Genomic DNA, 21,489 nt, shown 5'->3' with positions numbered 1-21,489 from the left:
GATTCTGCTTATCTGTCCGATTCTTATCCATTCCTGATCAATTTACTGTGTAGGGCAAAAAAGCACGCCTCTTCAGATATCAGGTTTTCAGGTTTGAAGTGTTTTTATTATCTGAACACAGTGTAGATATAATAGTCATTATAGTAGTTTATGTTTCATTGTGAAATGAGGCCACACTTTTCTTCTCCTCCTCCTCCGTGGCTCCTTCTTGTCGCAAGTTTCCAGCAGCGTAGACGCACGAGTTTTGACGTCATTGTTTTGCAATGCGTAGCTGTCAGAAAAACACTGATTACAGGCACTGATAAGCTGCGAGCCATACGATTCGGTTCATTCATTCCCTAGTTATAGCTGGTTGTTTGACATTATTCCTCTGTTCTGGATAGAGCTGAAACCATTAATCAGTTAATCGATCAGTTGCCCAACAGAGGAACAAACAGCAGCAATTTTTGATAATCGATTAAACATTTTCAAGCAAAAATAGTAAAAAACAAGAATAATTCTCTACTTTTTGCTGCTTTCTCTGTCATATATCATTGGAAACTGAACATCTGTGGATTTCTTTTGGAGACTCACAACACCACGAGCCAGTTTAATCATGACATGAATATGTGAAGATTCAAATCAGTGAGATGAAAAATGAATCGTAATATCAATGGTGGTATCAAGGCGCAAAGACTTCTGTTTCCCTTTTACAAAGAAGAGGAAATATGCATCGTTTTACACAGTTCATATCCTCCCTCAGAAGCAAAAAAGGATTCATCTATTGTAGATTTTTAAACGAGTCGTGATTTGAGTGTATTGTCACATCCCTTGAATCGTCATTGCTGGAGGCTTGATGGCTCAAAACACTTGCATACCGAGGCTTTTACTAATGTTGAGTTGGTGAAGCTTGACCTAAGCCACTTCAGAGTCTTATTTTAAGGTTGGTCAGTTGCCAGCTATACAATCCTGCTACACAGGACAAATACAGGCAGTGGCTGCTACTGAATGCAGCTTTTTTTTAAATAAATAGCCAAGCCGACACCTGGCCTTGTCAAAAACTATCAGCCATTGAGGAATGCTCCCATTGATGTTAACTGAAGATGCCTCGACACTCAAGCCTCCGCGTGTTTCTATTCCTCTGCTGAACCGAAGCCCCACACATCATTTCATGTTTTGTCCCCTGCCAGTCGAAGGCCAGTTGTTACGCCCGTCCTCCCGGCTCACCTCTTGACACTAGGAGCGAAAACAGTCATTTAGTCAAGCTGCTAATTTCTTTAACAATGACCTCTCTTTCACCTTCATGATTACAGGTTTGCGGCAGCCTGTATATGTGGTCGGCAGCGTTATGGAAAGAGCAGCGTGACTCAAATGATAATGTGAAGCTCTTGTTGAGTTAATGGCTACCTACCTTGGGGAAGCCAGGCAGTGTAAGTTGTGTGCCGGCTCAGACAAATGTATATGGAGTCTGCGTAAATATGGCAAGATTATAGCATACACTAAACTGTCAAGTGTGAAAACATGAACCAAATAGCTCCCTGCTTTATTGTGTCATTTAAACGTGCAGTGGAACAGTGGAGGCGGGTAGAGTGAGCGTTTGGTTATCCACAGCCAGAGGAAGATCTCTGACATTTCAAGTGAGGATATTTGACACGGAGAGTAGCGTTTGTTGTGCAGCAGTGGCTCCTGTGGTCCGCAGGTGGTGCTTTGATTCCTCTAGCCTGAGGTGAAACATCATACAGTGGACACGGCCGGTGTGCTGTTCCTCACAATGGGATTCTCCATCATCTGACTCTGTGAAAACCCACCATTCATCTTGACAGCGGGGCCGGGCTCGAAACATTTAAACCTGGGCCGACGCGCTAATGCTGACTTGAAAGCAGCATTTTTTTTCCCCCCCACATACAGAGTGTGAACCGAAATGTCAGACTCGCTAGTAGTTTCACAGGAAACAATGAAGACAAAAAGACCTGGCTTCTCAAAAAGCATGTCTGCAACAACAACTGTTAGCCAACAAAAGCCTGGGGTCTCCACGCTTTTATTTGATGTAGGGTTATGTCAGAAGGCTGCTGTATAACAACACGATCATCACCAGTTCACATGAAGCATAGGTTCAACATGGCGGACACACACAGCGGAAAGCTAGTGGACGGTGTGGAGACATTCACTGAAGTGAATTAGAATCGCTTACCCGACCTTTAAAGCCTAAAACATGGTGTTTTGCTATTATTAGGGCTGCAACTAACAACACTGAACCTGTTCTTTGTCGGGGTTTCCCATCGAGGGCTCTTTATTTTGGATCGGTCCAAGTAGAAAACGCCCCAGTTCCCACCTGACGTGATCACAGTATGAGACAGGAATATGTGCGATGTCATTTTTCTCAAAAAGGCAGTGAAAATCATTTGTCAGGTATAATGAACCGGCTGCACAGGTGTCTGCACCCCGGTAATTTCACTCATTTGTGAGTTTGAGAGACAGAAATCTCAGCACCTGCAAAGTAATCAAAGAATCTCTAGAACTGAACTTCTATTATCTCTTCTACCTCTTTGACCCTCTGCGACCCCTACTCCTACAGCCACTACTGCTTTTACAACCACTACTATGGTGTAAAATCATTTCAAAACACAATCACTGACAAGTCTGTGTACAAATCCGTCTCCTCCCCTACCCTCCAGGTCCAATTGAATGTCTAATCTTAGCCGGTGTTATGTGCAAGTGGAAAAGGAGGACAGCGTCCACAGCGCGCTCCCTCTTTAGATCCTTGTCAACCGCACACATCTGCATTGATCTGAGCTCCCTTTTGAGCCGGAGGGACGGGTGGCAGCAATACCAAGAGGTTGATCCCTATTGATTTGCACCGAGCTCTCCTCGTTCACTCGTCCTTCATTTGATAGTGGGCAGCTCCTCCGACCAAAATAGGGCAGCGCCTGAGCTCAGTGAAGACATCATGTTACTATCTGAACCTGTTTGCCACAAGCCCCTGGTGTGTGTGTGTGTGTGTGTGTGTGTGTGTTTGTGTGTGCTTTAGTTTATGTTAAAGCTTGCACTCTCTTCTTCTCTTCTGTCCCTACCTACAATATGGACAGTTGTGCAATTTTGCAGTAAATGATGTGGAACAGCAAGGATATCCGCTCTCAGATGCGGAGCCCTGAAACTAAGTCTGAACACAGATGGAGCCTCGTGAAGTAATGCTTTCCCTCTCGGGGTTTGGAAAACTCTTGGAAGAACAAATTGGCCCTTTCAACAAAGTCTCAGCAAAATGTTGACAATGTGTAACAACTTCAGTCACTTTCAGAGCAGTAGGTAACGGAGGTGTCCGTCTCGATCACCGAGGCCGATGAGATACTCATCTCGATGCGTTGCCGACAATCCAATACATTAAAGATACAGCTACCAATGTGATACGATACCTGTTCGCCCGTATTGCGGTTTGACTCAAGACAATGTGATTTAATGCAATATGATGCTGTATAGATAGTTCGATTTTCTTAAATAGCTCGAGAAAGAGTTTAGAGACAAGGAATCAAACAAAATATTAAATTATTGGTCACATTTCTAAATAACAAAGGCCTCTACTAATCATTATGTATAAATAATATTTTTTTTTACAGATGCAAAGAAGTTAGAAACCATGCATCCTGAGTTCATCCCCAATTGTATCCGAGGCTCACTGTGTAAAATCAGGGAAGTTGCAGCTTTTATGCCATCCTTACCGTCCTCAGTATGTAACCCAGTTAGGGTGCAAACTAATGATTGTTTTCTAAAACTATTGAACGGATTGCCGTGACATTTAGTACACACACACATACATGTCCCTCTCAGAATATATTCTGACAACTTTGGTGCTGCGTCTTGTTGAATTCTTTGGTTTATAATCAAATACCTGCAGACTAATTACATACCCATCAGCCTCAGATGTACCGAGCACATTTGTAAATGTTAGCACGGCGACGCTGGCATTCATCTCAAAGCTCAGCTGCTGTAATCGATATTTTTTATATTAACTGATCAGATAACTTTGTGTAATGTGAAAGGAGTTGCTGGTTGTGACAAACCCACGACTAATTACCTCACTCTGCAGTTCCCATCAGCTTTACAGAGCGTTTTAGTATCTTTCAGCTCATCGTTTTGGTTTTATGGCCCGACACTTTACTGTCCCATGAGCCGCAGCCGGCAGCTGTTAATAATAAAAACCTTTGTCAGACAAAGTTAGCAATGAGCTAGTTAACATAGTGGAGCATTTAGCAGCTGAAGAGCCAGATATTATTCTCAAGAGTTAGTAGAGACCAAAACAGTACTAGAAGGAGAGTGAATATTGGCTTTACATTCATTGGGGACACAAACACATTCAAATAAATGCTACCATTGCTCTGTATCTGCTAGGTGTGTAATTAGGCAACTGTATAGTAACACGTTCACTCTAGCATCGTGATAATACTTAATGTTGTGAGCTTGTTTCTGCTGTCTCTAAGTGGGCAAAAAATTATTATCATTATTATTGCAGGTTTAAACTTTAAGACTAATAACATTTTCAAGTTGTAGCTAAGTAGCAGGTTAAATATGTGTACAACTTTCACTGTAAAGCTAACTAAAATCATATTCTCACCTACAAGGCTAATTAAGGCAAACAAGCACATTAGCCTGATTACATAATTATTGTTTTATTTTCTTTGCCAATGCTTTTCGCCCTTGTTGATTCAAGCCAAAATCAAGACTTCTACATTCCTGCTTTTCCCGACACTGTACTGTACATGATGTTGAATTTTATGTTAATTTCTCTTTCTCTCTGTCTATCTGTCTGTCTCTTTGTCAGGTGGTGGGTGCTGATGCTGTAACCACTGTGTGGAGCTGACAAGCCCTGGTTGATGCAGTGAAGTGTTCCAGAGGGATAAACACAAGCGAAGGTAGGAATGAAAAAATGAGGAGTGAAAAAATGCAGGGAGAGAAAAAAAGAGAGCACAACAGCTGAAAAATAAGGACACGGCAGAGAAACACCATATGGGCGAGTTGGAGAGGGGGGAGACGGATGGACAATTTATGGATAAGGAAACAGTGATGGGCAAAGAGGAAAGATGGGAGCTAGGAGAGTACAGTTGCTGCATCCGTTGTATACAGTACAGCTGCTGAATGGGTTTGATTCACAGGCCAATGAATACCCAGTCAGCCAGTGTTCGGCAGAAAGAGAGATCATTGTGGTTAGAGAGAAAGAGACACAGATGGAGAAAAGGATTTCAGATGGTATTATTGGTGAGTTAATAGAGGTTGGACTTGGCAGAGATGTGCAGCACAGTTTCTGTGCTCAGTAAATCCACACTGATGAAGCTCCTGGTCTGTTAACAGGAGGAATCTTTCAGTACGAGCTGAAAGGAAGCCGGGAGGCCTCGCTCCGCTGCTTGGCTTCCAGTCTGGACCAGGTTTGCTTTTCAGACGCCATGTGGGAGCCGAGCCGTGTCTTTATTAAGACTCGAGGAGCCCCCTTGGTTTGGTTTCTCCTGCCGGACTACAGATGAGAGCTGTGTGTGCTGTGCAGTTGCATAAGAGAAGCACTTTGCTCCACTTTCACGCTGGCTGACTACAAACATTGTGTGTGTTTGCGTGCAAGAGAAACTGCAACCAGTGGTCACCAAACACACTTCCTAATTCACAGAATGCCATGTCTTAATGTCCGAACAGTGGGACTGTGATACACCCATTGGCTTTTATTTACAATACGGACGCCAGTTTAAAAGGAAACGTGTCTTTGCGCAGCCCGATCACCATTCCCTTTCTGCCACTTAGATTCATTTGCACCTAAGGGCCACCAGTGAGACTGAATGGCACCATGACAGAGATGTGCTGTGACAAGACAAGGCCAGAGGAGCCCGTAGAGTGCTGCTGAGTGGTAAAATAGAGAAGTGAGGCAGAGAGGAGTGCTGGAGGGGATATTTTTGAGGAACCCATTCTGACGTCAGAACCAAAAAGAGAGAAGAGTTTTCTCTGTTTGCGTATGAATTGAAAAGATACAGACACATGCGTCAGTACAATGCAGCCAGAGGGAAAAGATAGAAATGTAAATAACATGAACATATCTTAAGCTCTTCATATCAACAACCTCACCCAGCAGAGGATCATTGTATACAAACTGCACAAAACAACACAAAGAGCCACATCTAGCACACAGATCAAATAGAGAAAACCACAGGCCTTTAAATAGATGGCTGAAAAAGAGAAGTGTGAAGTGGATAGAGATACACAGAGAGAGACAGAGGGAGAAAGAGCGAGAGCAGAAGTTTACATCAGTCTCTAAGAAAAGCAGTGGCAACCAGTTCCACCGTGGGACTGCAGTCATCTCTCTGAGCCGCCGCTAACCTGGGATTTACTCACAGCAACGATCTCACAAAGCAGGCAGGACAAAGACAGGACGGAAGAGAAGAAACTGAGGGCTAAAGATAGAGAAAGAGGCGAATCACTCGTAGGAAAAGAGGGTAAGAAGAGAGATGTGTAAGAAGCTGTTAGTTTCTTGATTTCCTGTTTTGTTTTTAGGGCTTGGTGAATTTTGTGTTTACCATTTGTGTTCTGCAATTAAGAACAAGGCTGACTGCTGGTCAGGCAGTAAAGACTGGTGCATCAGATCATTGTTGTAAGCAGCTGACCCAGTGTGAGCAAAACTGGATGCTTTTTTTCACCCACATCTTCTGCCGAGACAAGCAGATGATATCACCAGGCCAACAGTATCCTGGCAACCATCAGCCGAGCTCTGCTCTCGGGATGGACCACATGCTGCTCCAGACTCGGTGTGTGTGTGTTAACGCCTGTGTGTGGGTGTGTGTGTGTGTGTGTGTGAGGCCAGTGTGTGGCTACCTCTAACACACACAGACACACACTCACCTATTCACGTCAGAAAAGCTTTCATTGCTTTGTATGAGGCTGCAATCTGAATCCCAGCTTGACTTCGCCTTTGCAATCACCTTGTCAGACTGAAGATATGAATCTGTTATTCATTTATTCATAGCGCCCTGCTACCTTGAAGCAGGTGGTCTAAAAAGTCAGGAGGAGACGGGGTGCGTTTTACACGTTTGGACTAATGCTCACAGGTTACAGCAGTGACTCAGCATATAGCCCCCTTTTCTCTGCCAGTAGATTTTGTAGATAGAGTAAACATATAATACAGTAGATACAGTACTTATCTGGAAGAGAAGTCGCTACTTTGGGGATTGTCAGCAAGCTGTCTCAGTGATTGGACAGTGTAACTCCATCCCCTGTCTATCTGTACCTCAGTGCTGCATTGCAACACCCGTTCTTGCTGAGTAACAGCAAAAAGATCTTTTTTTTTTTTGCAGGGACGGTGGCATCTCATAAACATGCTAATGCTGTCCATAAATCAGTCGTGCAGGGGGGAAACTGATAGGCCTCCGCTGTGTGCTAACATAGCACATAAACACAGAGGGCAGAGCAGAGGAAGTGAAACTTGGCAGCTGCTTACCTTCTGCTACCAAAGTCCCTCTATGATTGAGAGGAGGCTTTCATACTCGCACAGCTGAGAGTCATTTTGAATATTGGATTCCACTTGGTTTTTGTGTTTATTGTGTTTTCTAATGTGACATACACAAAAGTCCACATGTGGCCTCTCAATCCTCTCCCGCTTTGATCCCTGAACATCCATTTCCCTTAGATTTCCACTTTAATTAGCTCTAGGTTGTTAAAATCATTTTATTCCACACTGTTTGACAATATCACATGTATAATCTACATCAACTTGTTCCAGCTCTTTATTATAGCTGTCTAATGTTTGCAGAGAGTGAAATAAACACCGACTTCTGTGGGTGTGAACTAGGGGTGGGTGGTTCGAAACCTTAAGTATTGATACTGCTCTACATGACATAAGCTGTTTTGAATTTTTAATTGGTGACTCTGGCCTTGGTTGTACTTGGTATTGGATCCAAACCATATTGTGTGGCGTGGCCCACCCCTGTTGTTTTGAGTGGTATTTGGCCCCACAGAGTGCCCTCACACTGTCTGGCCTGAGTGGGGTCGAAGAGGTTCAAACCAGGGTCGACCGTGGTGGTCTTAAATTCTGAAACACCTGACATTTGCTGTTTTGTCTGGTGCTGTAAACGAACATACAAGCATGTAGACTCTGTATATCCTGCACATCTGACCTGCAGTATAATCTGATTGACTGAGCCTGCATCATTGGTTTTATAAAGCACTGGCATGAGGCCTCTGGGTATGAAGTATAAAGAGCTTGTCATAAAGTATCCATAGACTGCTGTACATGAAGGGCATTAGGAGAAAGTAGTCGTACATAGCAGGCTTTTATTAGGTTACTATAGTAATGTAAATGGATTAAAACCACTGCTCAGCTCTACTGACTCCCAATGAGTGAGCTAAATGATTCACTACTGGATTTAGGCCCCCCTTCTAATCGAATACAGCATACGCTGTGTATGGGTTGCAAACTGTGATCAGTGTCATTTATGACTGGAGCGTCTGACTTCGCTCTGGACATATTGTTTAGACAGAAGGATGGAGGAGGATAGGAAGAAGGGATAATTAGAGCAGTGCAGATGGGTACAAAAAAAATAAAACAGTCACAACCTGCTGTGTCCTCCATGTGCATGTTGTGTATTTTCATGCGCATTGCCAGGTTCTGCGTACTGTATGCATTTTGTTGTTTCCTCTCGTCCAGGTCGCCAGCCATGGGGAACCTCATTAAGGTCCTTGGCAAGGATTTAGAGAACTGTCCACATTTTTTCCTGGACTTTGAAAGTAAGTGAGCGCCGGGGTGTGTGCACGTGTCTGTGTGCTTGAAATGTGAGAGCACATGTGTGCAGCAGAGGTGTTCAGTGGGAGGCCGCTGGGTGGGGTCAGGGGAGGTGTATTTGGATGCGAGCTGCTGAGTTGTTGATGGTGTGATAAAGTGGTGTTGTGGGTGTGGTTTGTCATTATCAGACGCTCTCTAGTCCCACTCTCAGGGCTTTCTGATGCTAAAAGCTCTTCTATCCAATGATGAAATAAACATATGGTGCGTAGGTATGAATAAAATGGTGCATAGGTAATTACAGTGAGGCCAATAAGCACAAGTATGAATCAAAACCAGTTATACGTATTAATGTATGCTGTTAGCTCTTAAACAACACTGCCCCCAAATAACTTTCCAATATATATATTCTGACTTTTATACAGTATTTTCAGCTTTGACTCCTAATTACATCTGAGTGTGTGCTTTTATTTTATGGGATTACATTTCTCAGTCAAAATTATTCAACAAAATCTCTCAAGAATTATACCTCAAGTTTATTATATAATAAACTGAGAATCAATGAAAATAATTTAAACCAAAACAAAACCTTATGAGTAAAACCTGCAATAAAACTATACAAAAGTGCTTCATTTGATTACAATATTCTCTAATTTTATGTCAAAGGTAACCCACATGTTTTCACTTTCGCTGCTCCAGTTTTCAGCTCCACTTCTGACACAGAATGATCATTGCGGGGAACCTATGCGCCCACTCATGGGTTCTTTCTAATCAAATGGGTCACTTTTATTATGAGTTTTTCTTTTGAGGTAATTGTTTTGGTTTACATTTTTCTTTATTCTCTCTCAGTTCGATTTTTCTGTATGTGTTTCATGCAACAAGTTTGTATTGAAATAAATATTGAATAGCATATTAGAATGAGTCAAATTTTTGTATTTATATTTCTTTTATAATTTATCATTATTTTGTGTGATTCTTGGGATATTTTTCTGAATTCCTATTGACACAATCCCATATATCTTTAATATCTGTGCCAGAAAATGAGGAATAAATTCTTTGATTTTGATTTTTTTTCCTGCAGAATTTGATTAATTGGACTTTCTTTCCTCTGTGTCTCATTCACACGCATTCTCTTTAACGTTGGGGTCGCCATCACCAGCGACACCAAATCAATCACTTTTTCGATTTAAAGCAAACTATAAATAAATCCATAGGAGTGGGATTAAAGAAGCTCTGTCCATGTTGCCATGCTTCACCCAGGACATACTTCCACCATGCCATTCCAGCAACCCCCTCTCATCCAATCCTCCACCCCGACACCTTCACCTCTCACACACACACATACAACTCCCACACACATACACACGCGCACAACCCCCGACACCCATCCCCTCATCACCCACAGACTTCTCCCCTCTCTCTGTTCCAGGGGGCTCATGGGAAACGTCCTGAAAGTGCTGGCTTGCGCCGAACTTGAGCATGGCCCAATAGTTTTCCTTGACTTTGAACGTGAGACCATCCGCTTCTTATTTTTTTTTTTAGTTATCCCTTTCTCTTCGTTGCCTTTGCTTTGTTTTCCTCATTCCACTGATCTCAGCTGACCCTTGTATCATCATTGTGTCATCTTTGCGTCCTTATTTACCCCTTTCTTCCTCAGCTCTTCTCCTAGTCACCCTCTTCTTTATCTTTTGTTTTCTGCTCCAGGGACTGGCATTTGAAAGTCATTTGGCTTCTTTCTAAAAGGGTCTTATTCACACGCGCCACATCTTATTAGACGCAGACAGATGCACAATGGAATGGTGACGCTGTAGCAAAATGACAATAATGCTTTCATCTCGGCTCCTTAGCTACAAAAACTGAGGAGAAAATCAACTGAATGCCAGTCCTGTGTGGGTTTTTGTTGCTCAGGGATGATGATGGCTAATGGGAAGGCTATCCTCATCCCTCCACCTCCTCATCTCTTCATCCCCTATTGTATGTCTGACCTATCTGTGTGTGAGTGTGCACTAGGCTAAATAATGTGTGTGTCAGAGAGTGAGACTGTTAAAGAAAAACTGAAAGCAAGAGAGAAAGGTTGTGAAAGAGGATGGTAAATAAAACCCCCTACTATTCCCCTTTTTTTTATTTTCCCAGTCAGTGAATTCTAAACTTTACAGTGTGAAAATGTCGATCTTAACAAGTCATTTTAGTGCTCAGTGTTAAAATCTTCTGTAGTATTGGCAGCGAATAAAACATTTTGACAGAACGGTTAACAAGAGTCTCCAGCAGCTCTGTGGGGCTGTACTGATGGAGCTGAATGCTAACATCAGCGTGCTAACATGCTCGCAGTGCTGATGTGTGGCAGCAAATGTTTACCATGTTCACCATTTAGCGTGTTATCATGCTTGATAACATTTGCTCATTAGCACTAAACACAAAGCCATGCTGCTGGCTGAAAGTTTTGTCGAATCAATTAATTCCCCTGAGAGTGTCGTTGCACTGGAAACAAGTCAACTTTGGCATAAAAAAAATCATACAGAAGATTTTAAGACTGATTATGAGACTAAAATGGATTGTTAAGATGTAGATACTTTGCGGTGTATCCCAACGTATTCTGCCCCTCCTCAACCCCTTTCCCCCTTTAACAGCTGGCTTCCTCCTCCTCCTTTACTGACTGTATGTTACAGTGGGAGTGGGAGAGCTCACCGATGGCAAGAGACATCAGCTGTCAAACAGGCTGAATTTACCCTTCATTTATTATGCCTGTGATTCACTTTACTTCAAAAGCAAGTGGAATGAGTCAGACTCAGGCATGGCAGCTTTAGACACGTCCCCCCCCCTCCAACCACCCCTGTGCCATCTGTGAGCTCTCCTCCTCAACCCAGAGACGCAGTCACCTCTGTCACACAGCTCGAAGTTTGATTTAAACCCCACACTGAGCTCCCATGAAGCTATTTATGGATGAATGCTGATAATTATACCGTGTTCAAACCTTTTCAAGGATCAGGAACAAATCTGATGACAAAATACAAAAAAATCATTTTCTCATTTAAAAACATCACCGTGTCCATCATTACAAGTAAACTTGCATCCGTCTGCAAGATTAAAGCAACACAGGTTCCTTAAAGGAACAGCTTGGCAAATTTCACATTTGAAGATATAAACAAAAACCGGTTAGCTTAGCTTAGCTCAGCCTAGCATAAAGACTGGAAATGGCTTGTCCAAAGGTAACAAAATCCACCTACTACAATCTATATACTTCACTACTCTATATACATTTAATATCTTATTTTTTAAATTCATACAAAAACCAACCTAGTCCTAAGCCCCATTAAAACCAGCCAGGCTAGCTGTTTCCCCTGCCCCCAGTCTTTATGCTAAGCTCAGCTAACTGTCTCTTGGCTCCATGTTCATATTTAGCATACAGTTGTGTTATTGTTCTTTAAGTTCCGGCTCAGCAAGAAAGAGAGCTATTCCTTTAAAGCTATGAGCATATGCTCCTTTAATTAGTACTGTACCTAGTAAACAAAATGTGTTGTTGTTTACCAGAGAATTGCAGGAGCACATTAGTGAGCAGTCACCACTAAAAGAGCAATGCTTGCTGTGCTTATTATGGCAGCCATTGTGTATGTAGGATAGAAAATATTCCATGATTACTATTTCTCTGCAGGGAGGCAATGCCTTAGGGTGCAAAAATAATCAGCAGTGCTACCGCATGTAGAGAACTGCCTGGGCACACTCCCACTCTCACTTTATACCTGAGTCACACATTGAGACAGATAGCTTGAAAAAAAAAAAAAGAAAACCAAACACAATTATGACTCAAGAGGATGCATCGTAAATTGCGTCCCTCAAACACGTAATCCCTCCTGTATGCATGCAGCATGCCACATGGGCAAACAAAGCAGAACTGTGACTGGGAGGTGCCCTGCGGCAAAAAGAGTTTACAGAATGTGTGCTGCTCATTGTGTATGTGTGAAACAGAGAAAGGGAAAGAGTAAGCATGCCCAGAGGTTGTCCTCCCTTCTGCTTGTTTGTTTTAACATTTCTCACAATTAAACCTTGAGGGCAAAATAAAAAAAAAAAAGAGTCCCATTCATAGACATAAAGGGGGAAATAAAAAGTGAGAAAAAGATGGAAAAGACAATTAGGGCTGTATAAATCTGCACTGAATGCACAGTTGAGTCGATTACAGTTCAGGAGTCAGAAACACTGTTCAAGCACTGCAATCCCGGCACTTTTATGACACCTGAAAACCATCAAAATGTTAAACTATCAGTCGTTACATCCTCATCCAAATAATTCTCCAAAGTGAAACTGACTTGTCATCATCTGGTCCTTTTGGAGGGACCACACACAGTAATCAAACCTCACTGTGTGACAGAGTGTGGCTTACAGCTCTCTTGTTCGAACTATGGTGGGTAAATTGGATCATCCATTTACTGGCCAGATTTTGACCTTAGATGTGTGATATGTCCACTAATATGATGAAATGCATTCATTTTCACTTGTAGGGACATTTCGCTTTTATTGCAGTCATGTAGCGAGTAATTAGTTATCTCCAGCTTTTATCTGGCCTTCTAGGATATCAGCTCCTCCTTCATCACTAACCTCCTTCTCTCCTCAAATCTCCTTTTTCTTCACCCTCCCCTTCATCCTTCCTTCCATCTTTTCTGCCACCCCTCCCTCAATATTTTAATCCCTTACCCGTACCTTACATCACACTTTCACTTCCCACTCTCTCTCTTCCTCTTTCCCTCCTTCCCCTTTTACTTCCCTTCCTTCCACCCCTCCCAGATGCCCAGCCCACGGAGGCAGAGACAGCTGTGTGGAACCAGGTCAGCGCTGTGCTGGAGGAGGCTCATGGGATCCTAGCCGAGCTGCAGTCCTATAATGGTGCAGGCCAGGAGATACGAGAAGTGAGCACCAAGCAGTTGATAAAAAAATAACACTTGTGTGATTCACATGGCCTGCTGCGGTGAAATTCTGACATGTAGTGTAGCATGAAGTAAATATAGGCAGAGACAGAAATGTATTTTTTCATGCAATGTTGTTTTTGGTGGCAATGTTATGGTAGAGGCATAAACATCAATAGCTAGAAAGCTGGCATGCTGGTCTTGATGAGTTTTAGTGTGTTCAGGTTCAGCTTTTGCTCAGCGGCACATTGCTGCAAACCAGTTCCCTCTGCAGTACGAACGACTACTGCTGCTGATTGCTCAGCTGTTGGCATTGCTCTACTTGTTAACATAGCAATAGTGCTGAATCGTTTCCTCTCCTTGCTTCCTAACCTCGAGGACTTGGAAGCATTCCTTAAGAACAGACACTTAGGCGGACTCTATTTTTATAAACTATATTTCAGCTAAGCTTTCAACTTTTTCCTTTTAACGTGCACCTGCAGAGGATTTCTGAAGTCAGTGTTAAAATCATAGCTTCTGTAGGGCTGTGAGGCTACTAGTGACATTGAGTAATATTTTATGTTTAATTAATCTCACCAGGGAGAAGAAATCAGGATATGGCATATGAGCATACGCCAATCCATCTTTTTAAAAGGATGGAATTTTAGAGGAACATTAAAAGAGTATTATTGTCAATAATGTGTATCAATCAACAGCTGAAATTTGTCCGCAACTAATGCATTATTTACTCCTGTTTGAGTAGTAGTTAGTAACTAAAGTAGAGAAAATTACAGTGCCCAGCTCTTTTAGGAAATTACTGAGCCTTTTTCAGTCTTCAATCTTCAATATGGACTGATAGGCTTTGGCCTGAGTGCAACAAAAGTGGTAGAAAGTTGTACTGAGAGATGAACTTATGCATAGCTGATTTTATTGATATTCAGAAAAATATGAAATAACAGCAGCCTTATCCTTTTTATAAGGACGTTACTACCTATGCCTTCTGGATTGTTTGGTTAACCATGTCTAAACAAATATGACAATAACCAGTGATTTATCATTGAGTTGATAATATGTGTCATTAAACAGATTTTGATGATAAATGACATTTGATTCGTCAGTTTCGACTGAGATCACTACAGTATGGAAGCAGAAGTTGAAAGTGAAACTGTTACTAAAGTGAATCATTGCTCTGCGGAAGAGAGGATAGAGGAGATGGGGAGGTTTTTAAATCCTTTTTGGAAAAGCAACATCTGTGCTTCTGCCTGTGTTCTTTGCCCACAGGCCATCCAGAACCCAGGCGACCTCGCTCTTCAGGAGAAGGCCTGGAACGCAGTCTGCCCCCTGGTGGCCAAGCTGAAGCGGTTCTACGAGTTTTCCCTCCGACTGGGTGAGCACGGCTATTACATACAGTCTATAGAGTAATTTGCAGTGATGTAACACACACACAACTCTCTGGTGGCCATAGTGGAGGTCCAATAGGAGCTGAAATTATAGCTGCAAGTGGCTTTAACCTAAATCTGAATTTAGAAACTGTTTTTGCTCTCAGTTATCAAAGAGGGAAGGCCTTGACTATGGCTACCATAAGGTACATCAGCGTTGTGTGGGTATAGGGTTTGAGGAAGGGAGGAAGGGAGGAAGGGAGGAAGATGTAACAACAGTAGAAAAAGAGGTAAAGGGTGCACACAGAAAGAGGAGCATCACTCACATTCATGACATGCTAAATGAGCCTTTGTTGTATTCTGACAAAGAAATTACATCTTTCTTTGGTCTCTGTCACATTTGTGACAGAAATATGTGTGAAAGGAAGTGTTATTAAGCATAGAGGTGTAAAGGATTGCGAACATGTTCAGCACTAGTTTCACAGATTACTGCTTACATGGTAGCACTAGCTGATGTTTTGTCTTTCTGACAACAGACACAGGATGTGACATATCATATGTGACAGGCAGCCAATGCACTGTGACCCTGACAAGTAAGCAAAAAGAAAGACGTTTTAACCACATCAAGGTGAACGAGCTGTATGTGTTTCATTTAAACCTTGAATAAGAGGAAGATTAAATTTAAGGTATTGAACAAGGAGACTTATCATTACTAGCAATGGGGAGAAGCTCATCTTGTACTGTCAGTGCTGCTTCACAGCTCCACTCCATGTTGCCATGTACCGCCATCGTGATTTCACATGCAATTTCAGTCCACCAGCATTCCTTAACACACACACACACACTATGATGTCCTCTCAGCCATCTCTGCAGCATCCTGACCTAGCAGCCAGGCAGCCGTTGCTACGGAAACAGTGGTAACTGGTCGTCCAGCACAGAGAGAGAGACAGGGAGAGTAGAGAGAGAAGTATGAGCAGAGGAATAGAGTTCGGCTGCCGCCTCTGCTCTGCCTTCCAATAATACTTCGATCTCATGGACATCGTGTTCTCTTCTTACCATAGAGAGAGGGCTAACTAATAATTAATGATAATGTATGAGCGCTAATGTGGCTATGAGATACAGTACAACAGATATCATGTAGACATTGCCTTCCCGCCCTCCTTATCGAGAGAAAGGGATCAAATCTTAATGACAAGGAGAGTACAAACTACAAGTTCTTTCCTGCACCACCTTTGTTTATTTATGTGTTTGATCAAAGGGGGCAATATGAGGTTAAGAGGTCGCACGTTCAGTAAACAAACAGCTGCAGTGTTTCTCCGTCCAATCTGTCAGTATGTACCCTCAGGAATCAGTGCTCAGGATAGGGACCATGCACTCTGGGCTAACAGCAGGAGGGAGAGTGGGTTTCTGCTCAGGCCCTTTAGATGAAACACTTCAGTGCTGTATTTATAGAAGGCCCTTATACATTTTTAATGCAGAGGAAGGGATGGGGCCTCTGGAGAGTATGCTTCTGAGGCATTACTACCACATACAGCCTCTCAGGTCCAACTCTGGTGTCGGATTTGTTAGAGGCAGCAAAGCAATGAATAGGCTTAGGTTCAATAGCACATGTGACACAGTGGATGGTCACTGATACGGTGTCCTCAAGGATGCTCTGGCTGCAGTGTGATCTCTATGGAGTACCAGTATATCTTCATTTAGTTTGTCTTGTAGAGTGAAATGTATGTGTGAATGCCTATGGTGGCAAAAGGAGGGTAAAAAAAGAGCTTTTGAACTGTTGAACCTTAGAAAAGGCGTAAATGTTAAACATTTCTCACTTTCCCAGTTAGTGAATTCAGCACTATGGAAACAATGATCTTAATAAATAATTAAATTTTGTACTCAGCATTAAAGCCATCTCTAGTTTTTGCAACAACATTAGCATACCAACATGCTTACAATGACAAATCTAGCATGTTTAGCGAGTACAATGTTCACCGTGTTCATCATCTTACTTTAGTGTATTAGCATGCTGACTCTTTGAATCTCTGGTTCTGCTGCATCGATTCTGATGCATGAATGTCTGTACCAAATTTCATGGCAGTCTATGAAGGTGTAAGTGTATATTTCAAAGTGGTCGACCGACAGATCGACAGACCAGCATTGCCATCACTTGAGCCATGCCGCTAGCCTGGTTAAAAATATTAAGAAGAAAAAAACACTTTCCAGTCACAAACGTTAAATCCTAGCCAGAAGGGTCCCGTCTGAGGGCCTGAACCCTGCTCTCAGAGGGGATCCGAAGGTCTGTTATTCTGCCCAAGGCCAGATCCCAATGCATTTCAAATGTGCTGGGCCCATTTCTAAAAGCCCAACAGGTATCCAGTGATATCCAGCGAGGATGTGACCAAACTGGAGTGAAGTGATTTCATCTGTTTGAACCAGTTTAAACCCAGCTGCTGCTGCATTTTGTTTAAATCTGGTGACATGAAAGAGCCTTCAGATCCAGGCCAGATTAGAGAGAATTACAGCAGTCTAAACACAAGGAGATACAAGCCTACAGAAGCAGCAGTGTGACATGCAGATTCAAGCTTGTGCAGATACATTTCTGAAATCTAAGTATGTTTGCAGAGAATGCCTTGCGCAGCCTGCTGGAGGCGCTGACCAGCCCGCCGTACGCTCCCATGCAGCACCTGGAGAGAGAGCAGGCCCTGGCCAAACAGTTTGCTGAGATCCTTCATTTCACACTCAGCTTTGATGAACTAAAGGTGAAGGAAATCATTGTTGGTCTAATTACAGCCCTCACAGACTGACCTTTACTCTACTGAAAAATCAATATCAAAAAATCAAATATCCTTGAATTGCCTTTTGATGAACATAAATCACCTCTTCTCTCACCATGCAGATGACAAATCCAGCCATTCAGAATGACTTCAGTTACTACAGGAGGACTATAAGCAGGAATAGGCTGAACAACCAGCAGGTGAGGCCTTGGAGACGTGATCTGGCTGCAGGCTGTTTTTGTTGCATACGTGATCTAATGCTCAGCTTGAGCAGCATGGCTTCACCTTCTCTCTTTAAATCATTAATGGCTGAAGAGATATCTCCTCCCCCCCCCCCCTCCCCCCCCCCCCCCCACCTGACCAAAAAAAAAAACACAAATAGGGCCAGGATTGGCTTTATCACAGCTGGATAACATGATTATTGGACTGGGTGCAATTGGTGATTAATGCTAATTAATGAAATCCGTTTTGTGTTGACACACAGCTGGAAGCGGAGAACGAGGTCAACAATGAGATGGCCAATCGGATGTCCCTGTTCTACGCTGAAGCAACACCGATGCTGAAGACTCTGAGTAACGCCACCACCAAGTTTGTTTCAGAGGTAGGTTTCCAATTCTTCAAGTCTACTTTATCAATACACAAAGAGTCAGCACCTTCAAGATTGAGCTGGAGTTCAACTTTTATTATTGTCAATAAAAGCAAGCATCAAGCGAAAGTCACATGAAATTGATTTATAAAGCATCCAAACAAAAAACTAAGGGAGCGCTCAGGGTAGTTTTCCCTCTTAGATGATGGCTTCAAGAGCTAAAGTTAGTGGTGGAGGAAATATTCTGATCATTTACTTCTTAAAAATGTAAAAGCATTATCAGCAAAATGTACTCAATGCAGACATATTATTTTCTTATTGTTACACAGTTCTATATTATATTATATAGTACATTATTCAATTATTGGTTAGTTTAATCTGTAACAATGTATCATATTTTATATGCTCATTAATACGTAATCTGTCCGTTTAGGTTGATTGATGATTATAAAATTGAACATTAACCAGTGACTGTCCAAACTAGTTTACTCTTCACAGTTATAGTCAATGTCAAGTCATCCACACACACAGAGTGTAGAGCAAACTGTCTTTTATTAAAAAGCTATACAAAAGCATATAAAGCTAAATAAACTACAACCAAACCACCATATAACTACTTTAAGATTAGTGTTTATACACTGCAAAAATATCTTTATAAATAACATTATATGTAACTCATATCAAAGGGTTTAGTCAGTGGACATCCTTGTGCTTGAGTCCTCACCTCAGATGCCCATGCTGGACTTCCCCCATCCTCTTCTCTTTGCTGTCAGAACAGTATTTTAGTGTAGAGGAAGCAGTCGTTTTCTAACTTCACAGCTCAATACTTTTGAGACTCATGCAAAATTCAGAGGACATGCTGGTCATGATTGCCTTTTAGCGAAGTTGCTTTACTGAGCTTATGCTGTAACCAAACTCTGCAGATGTACTTTGTCTCCACCTTGTGGCAGAACATTTTGTTCAATCAGTACACAAACTACAGAGGGCATTGTCAGTTCATTTTTTAGTGAAGGGAGGGATGAGCATTCCTCGAGTTTATCTAAATTCAAAAAGAATGTCATCTTTAGACAGAGAGGGTTTTTTCTGTGCTGATTTCTCTTTTTTTTCTGTCCTTCAGAATAAGACCTTGCCCATCGAGGACACCACAGACTGCCTGAGCACCATGGCCTGTGTGTGCCGTGTCATGCTGGAGACTCCGTGAGTACTTTCCTCACTTTCCCTTCTCTCTATCATGCCTTACTAAATCTTCTCTCCTTGTCCTTCTCTCCAAAGGTCAGAGGCTCAGATTTTAATTAGCAAGCCCTTCCAAAATGAATACAAAAGAGGCCGTCTCAAGTTTGAGCTTTTAATTCAATAGATTGAATAACGACCAATTCATAGAGTGAATCATTCATAGAGTCCTTCATGCTAAATTTAAAATGTATACTCTTTTTCATTAGCTAAATGAAGAAAAAAGTCATCAAGAACTTGTCAAGGCAATCACAAAGTGCTTCAAATAACCGCAGTCTGCCATATCCCATCTTGTCCTCTAACTTCTTCCCTCCATGACTGTCTCTGTCACAGGGAGTACCGTTGTCGGTTCACCAACACAGACACAATGCTCTTCTGCATGAGGGTGATGGTGGGAGTCATAATTCTCTATGACCACGTTCACCCTGTCGGGGCTTTTGCCAAAACCTCCAAAATCGACGTGAGTACAAACATCTCTGTGATTTCTGCCTCCCAGGGACTTATAGACTTCTGTACCCAATGATGTACTTTGGCGAATGAAAACAAAACAGACAGTTGGAAGTCCTTTAGAGGCAGAGTACACACAATCTATCAGTTTTAAATCCGGTTGGATTTGGCTTTCAATAAAAAAAACAGTCATGTCATCCACCTCTGCAAAGGAGGTTAGTCTAAGTGTGTAATGTAGTACCTGAGGGATCAACATTTTTATTTTTATGATGAAGCTTGATTTAGTTCTACTCCGACATCGTGACTAGGTTGCACACAAGTTTGCATGATGTGCTTTCATCAATATTTGATTTCTTTCTGAGAATACATTGTCACAGTGCAGTATGAGATGATTCTATTTAACGGTCAATAAAACCTGCAGTAAAAGCCTCCTAACACATTAATTTATCACTCTGTGCTTCTGTGGAGTTTTGATGTTCAAACATTTAACTTTTAAATGCTGTTTCAGATACTTGTCTACCTTGACCAGATTAAGGCCTGATGGAAAAACAATTATCAATGTTTCCTCAGAGATAGCCTATTAATAATAGGTGGGAAGGCCCGGAAACCCTCAGAATCAATCTAAAAACAATACACTCACTATATGCATTGATATTGATCCAGTGGGTCAAGATCCCAAAAGGGGTCCCAAAGTAAATTTGAGGGGTCACAAAGATGATTAAAGTTCAAAATTCACTCTTTGATTCAACTGCTCGCAGCTTATGTCCAGTAAGAAGCCAAGAAGGTTGGGACCGACAGGTCTAACCTTATAAAGATATGTGTTTGCTCATGTATGATACATCACAACATTACACTGGTAGATGAGGTCACTTAAATGTTAAATGTGCGTTTTTGAGTCAGTGTGTGGCAGCAGTAGCAGCAGCAGCAGCAGCAGCAGCAAATGAGGTGGATCTGAGGCTGCTGACCTTTCTCTAACGCCCTGTGTTGTCTTTGTGTCGGGCAGATGAAGGGCTGCATCAAGGTGCTGAAAGAGCAACCGTCCAACAGTGTGGAGGGACTTCTGAATGCACTGAGGTGTGTGTGAACATGTGTGTTTCAGCAACAGAGAAAGAGATACACAGAGACATGATGTTCAAGGATTTCAACATACCTCTTTGTCACCTTCCTCCTCAGGTATACGACACGGCATCTAAATGATGACAGCACCTCCAAACAAATCAGGGCCCTCCTGCAATGAGAACGAGGAGAGCGGTGGAGCGCGCGCGCGCGGCCGCACCGGGGGGGGGGGGGGGGAGAAGGAGTGCACTTGAAGGAGGAGGAAGAAAGAAGACGAGGAGGAAACAAACGCCAGTGGCTGATGAACCTGTTTGTTTACAACGAACAAAGAGAATCATCTCAAACTTGATGATAATAAGAAGAGGAAAATAATTATATATATTGTCAGCTGTCCATCATTCTGTCTCTCATTTTGTAAAGTAAGAAAAGAGAAAAAAAA

The 21,489-nt window shown here is 42.3% G+C and overlaps 1 protein-coding gene across 4 annotated transcripts in view; it reads left to right on the top strand.

Moving 5' to 3' along the window:
• fam49al (family with sequence similarity 49 member A, like) overlaps positions 1-21,251 on the top strand; it is a 31,146-nt gene extending 9,895 nt beyond the window's left edge. Inside the window, exons 1-12 of one of the 4 annotated variants that reach the window (XM_035681136.1) lie at positions 6,254-6,443; positions 8,648-8,727; positions 10,149-10,228; positions 13,496-13,617; positions 14,875-14,980; positions 17,580-17,716; positions 17,854-17,931; positions 18,216-18,332; positions 19,435-19,514; positions 19,881-20,007; positions 20,998-21,068; positions 21,168-21,251. In XM_035681136.1, coding sequence (XP_035537029.1) covers positions 10,156-10,228; positions 13,496-13,617; positions 14,875-14,980; positions 17,580-17,716; positions 17,854-17,931; positions 18,216-18,332; positions 19,435-19,514; positions 19,881-20,007; positions 20,998-21,068; positions 21,168-21,231 — 975 coding nt within the window. In that variant the 5' untranslated portion in view covers positions 6,254-6,443; positions 8,648-8,727; positions 10,149-10,155 and the 3' untranslated portion in view covers positions 21,232-21,251. Of the gene's footprint in view, positions 1-4,792; positions 4,884-6,253; positions 6,444-8,647; positions 8,728-10,148; positions 10,229-13,495; positions 13,618-14,874; positions 14,981-17,579; positions 17,717-17,853; positions 17,932-18,215; positions 18,333-19,434; positions 19,515-19,880; positions 20,008-20,997; positions 21,069-21,167 lie in introns of those variants that run through there. The other 3 variants (XM_035681137.1, XM_035681135.1, XM_035681138.1) reach the window with 3 other exon arrangements.
• Positions 21,252-21,489: the final 238 nt, after the last annotated feature.

The sequence above is a fragment of the Morone saxatilis genome, unplaced genomic scaffold, assembly GCF_004916995.1.
Source record: "Morone saxatilis isolate NCDOM2014 unplaced genomic scaffold, NCSU_SB_2.0 Contig9, whole genome shotgun sequence".
Taxonomy (NCBI): domain Eukaryota; kingdom Metazoa; phylum Chordata; class Actinopteri; family Moronidae; genus Morone; species Morone saxatilis.
The sequence above is the reverse complement of the archived record's forward strand: the minus strand, read 5'-3'. Positions and strand labels throughout refer to the sequence as shown.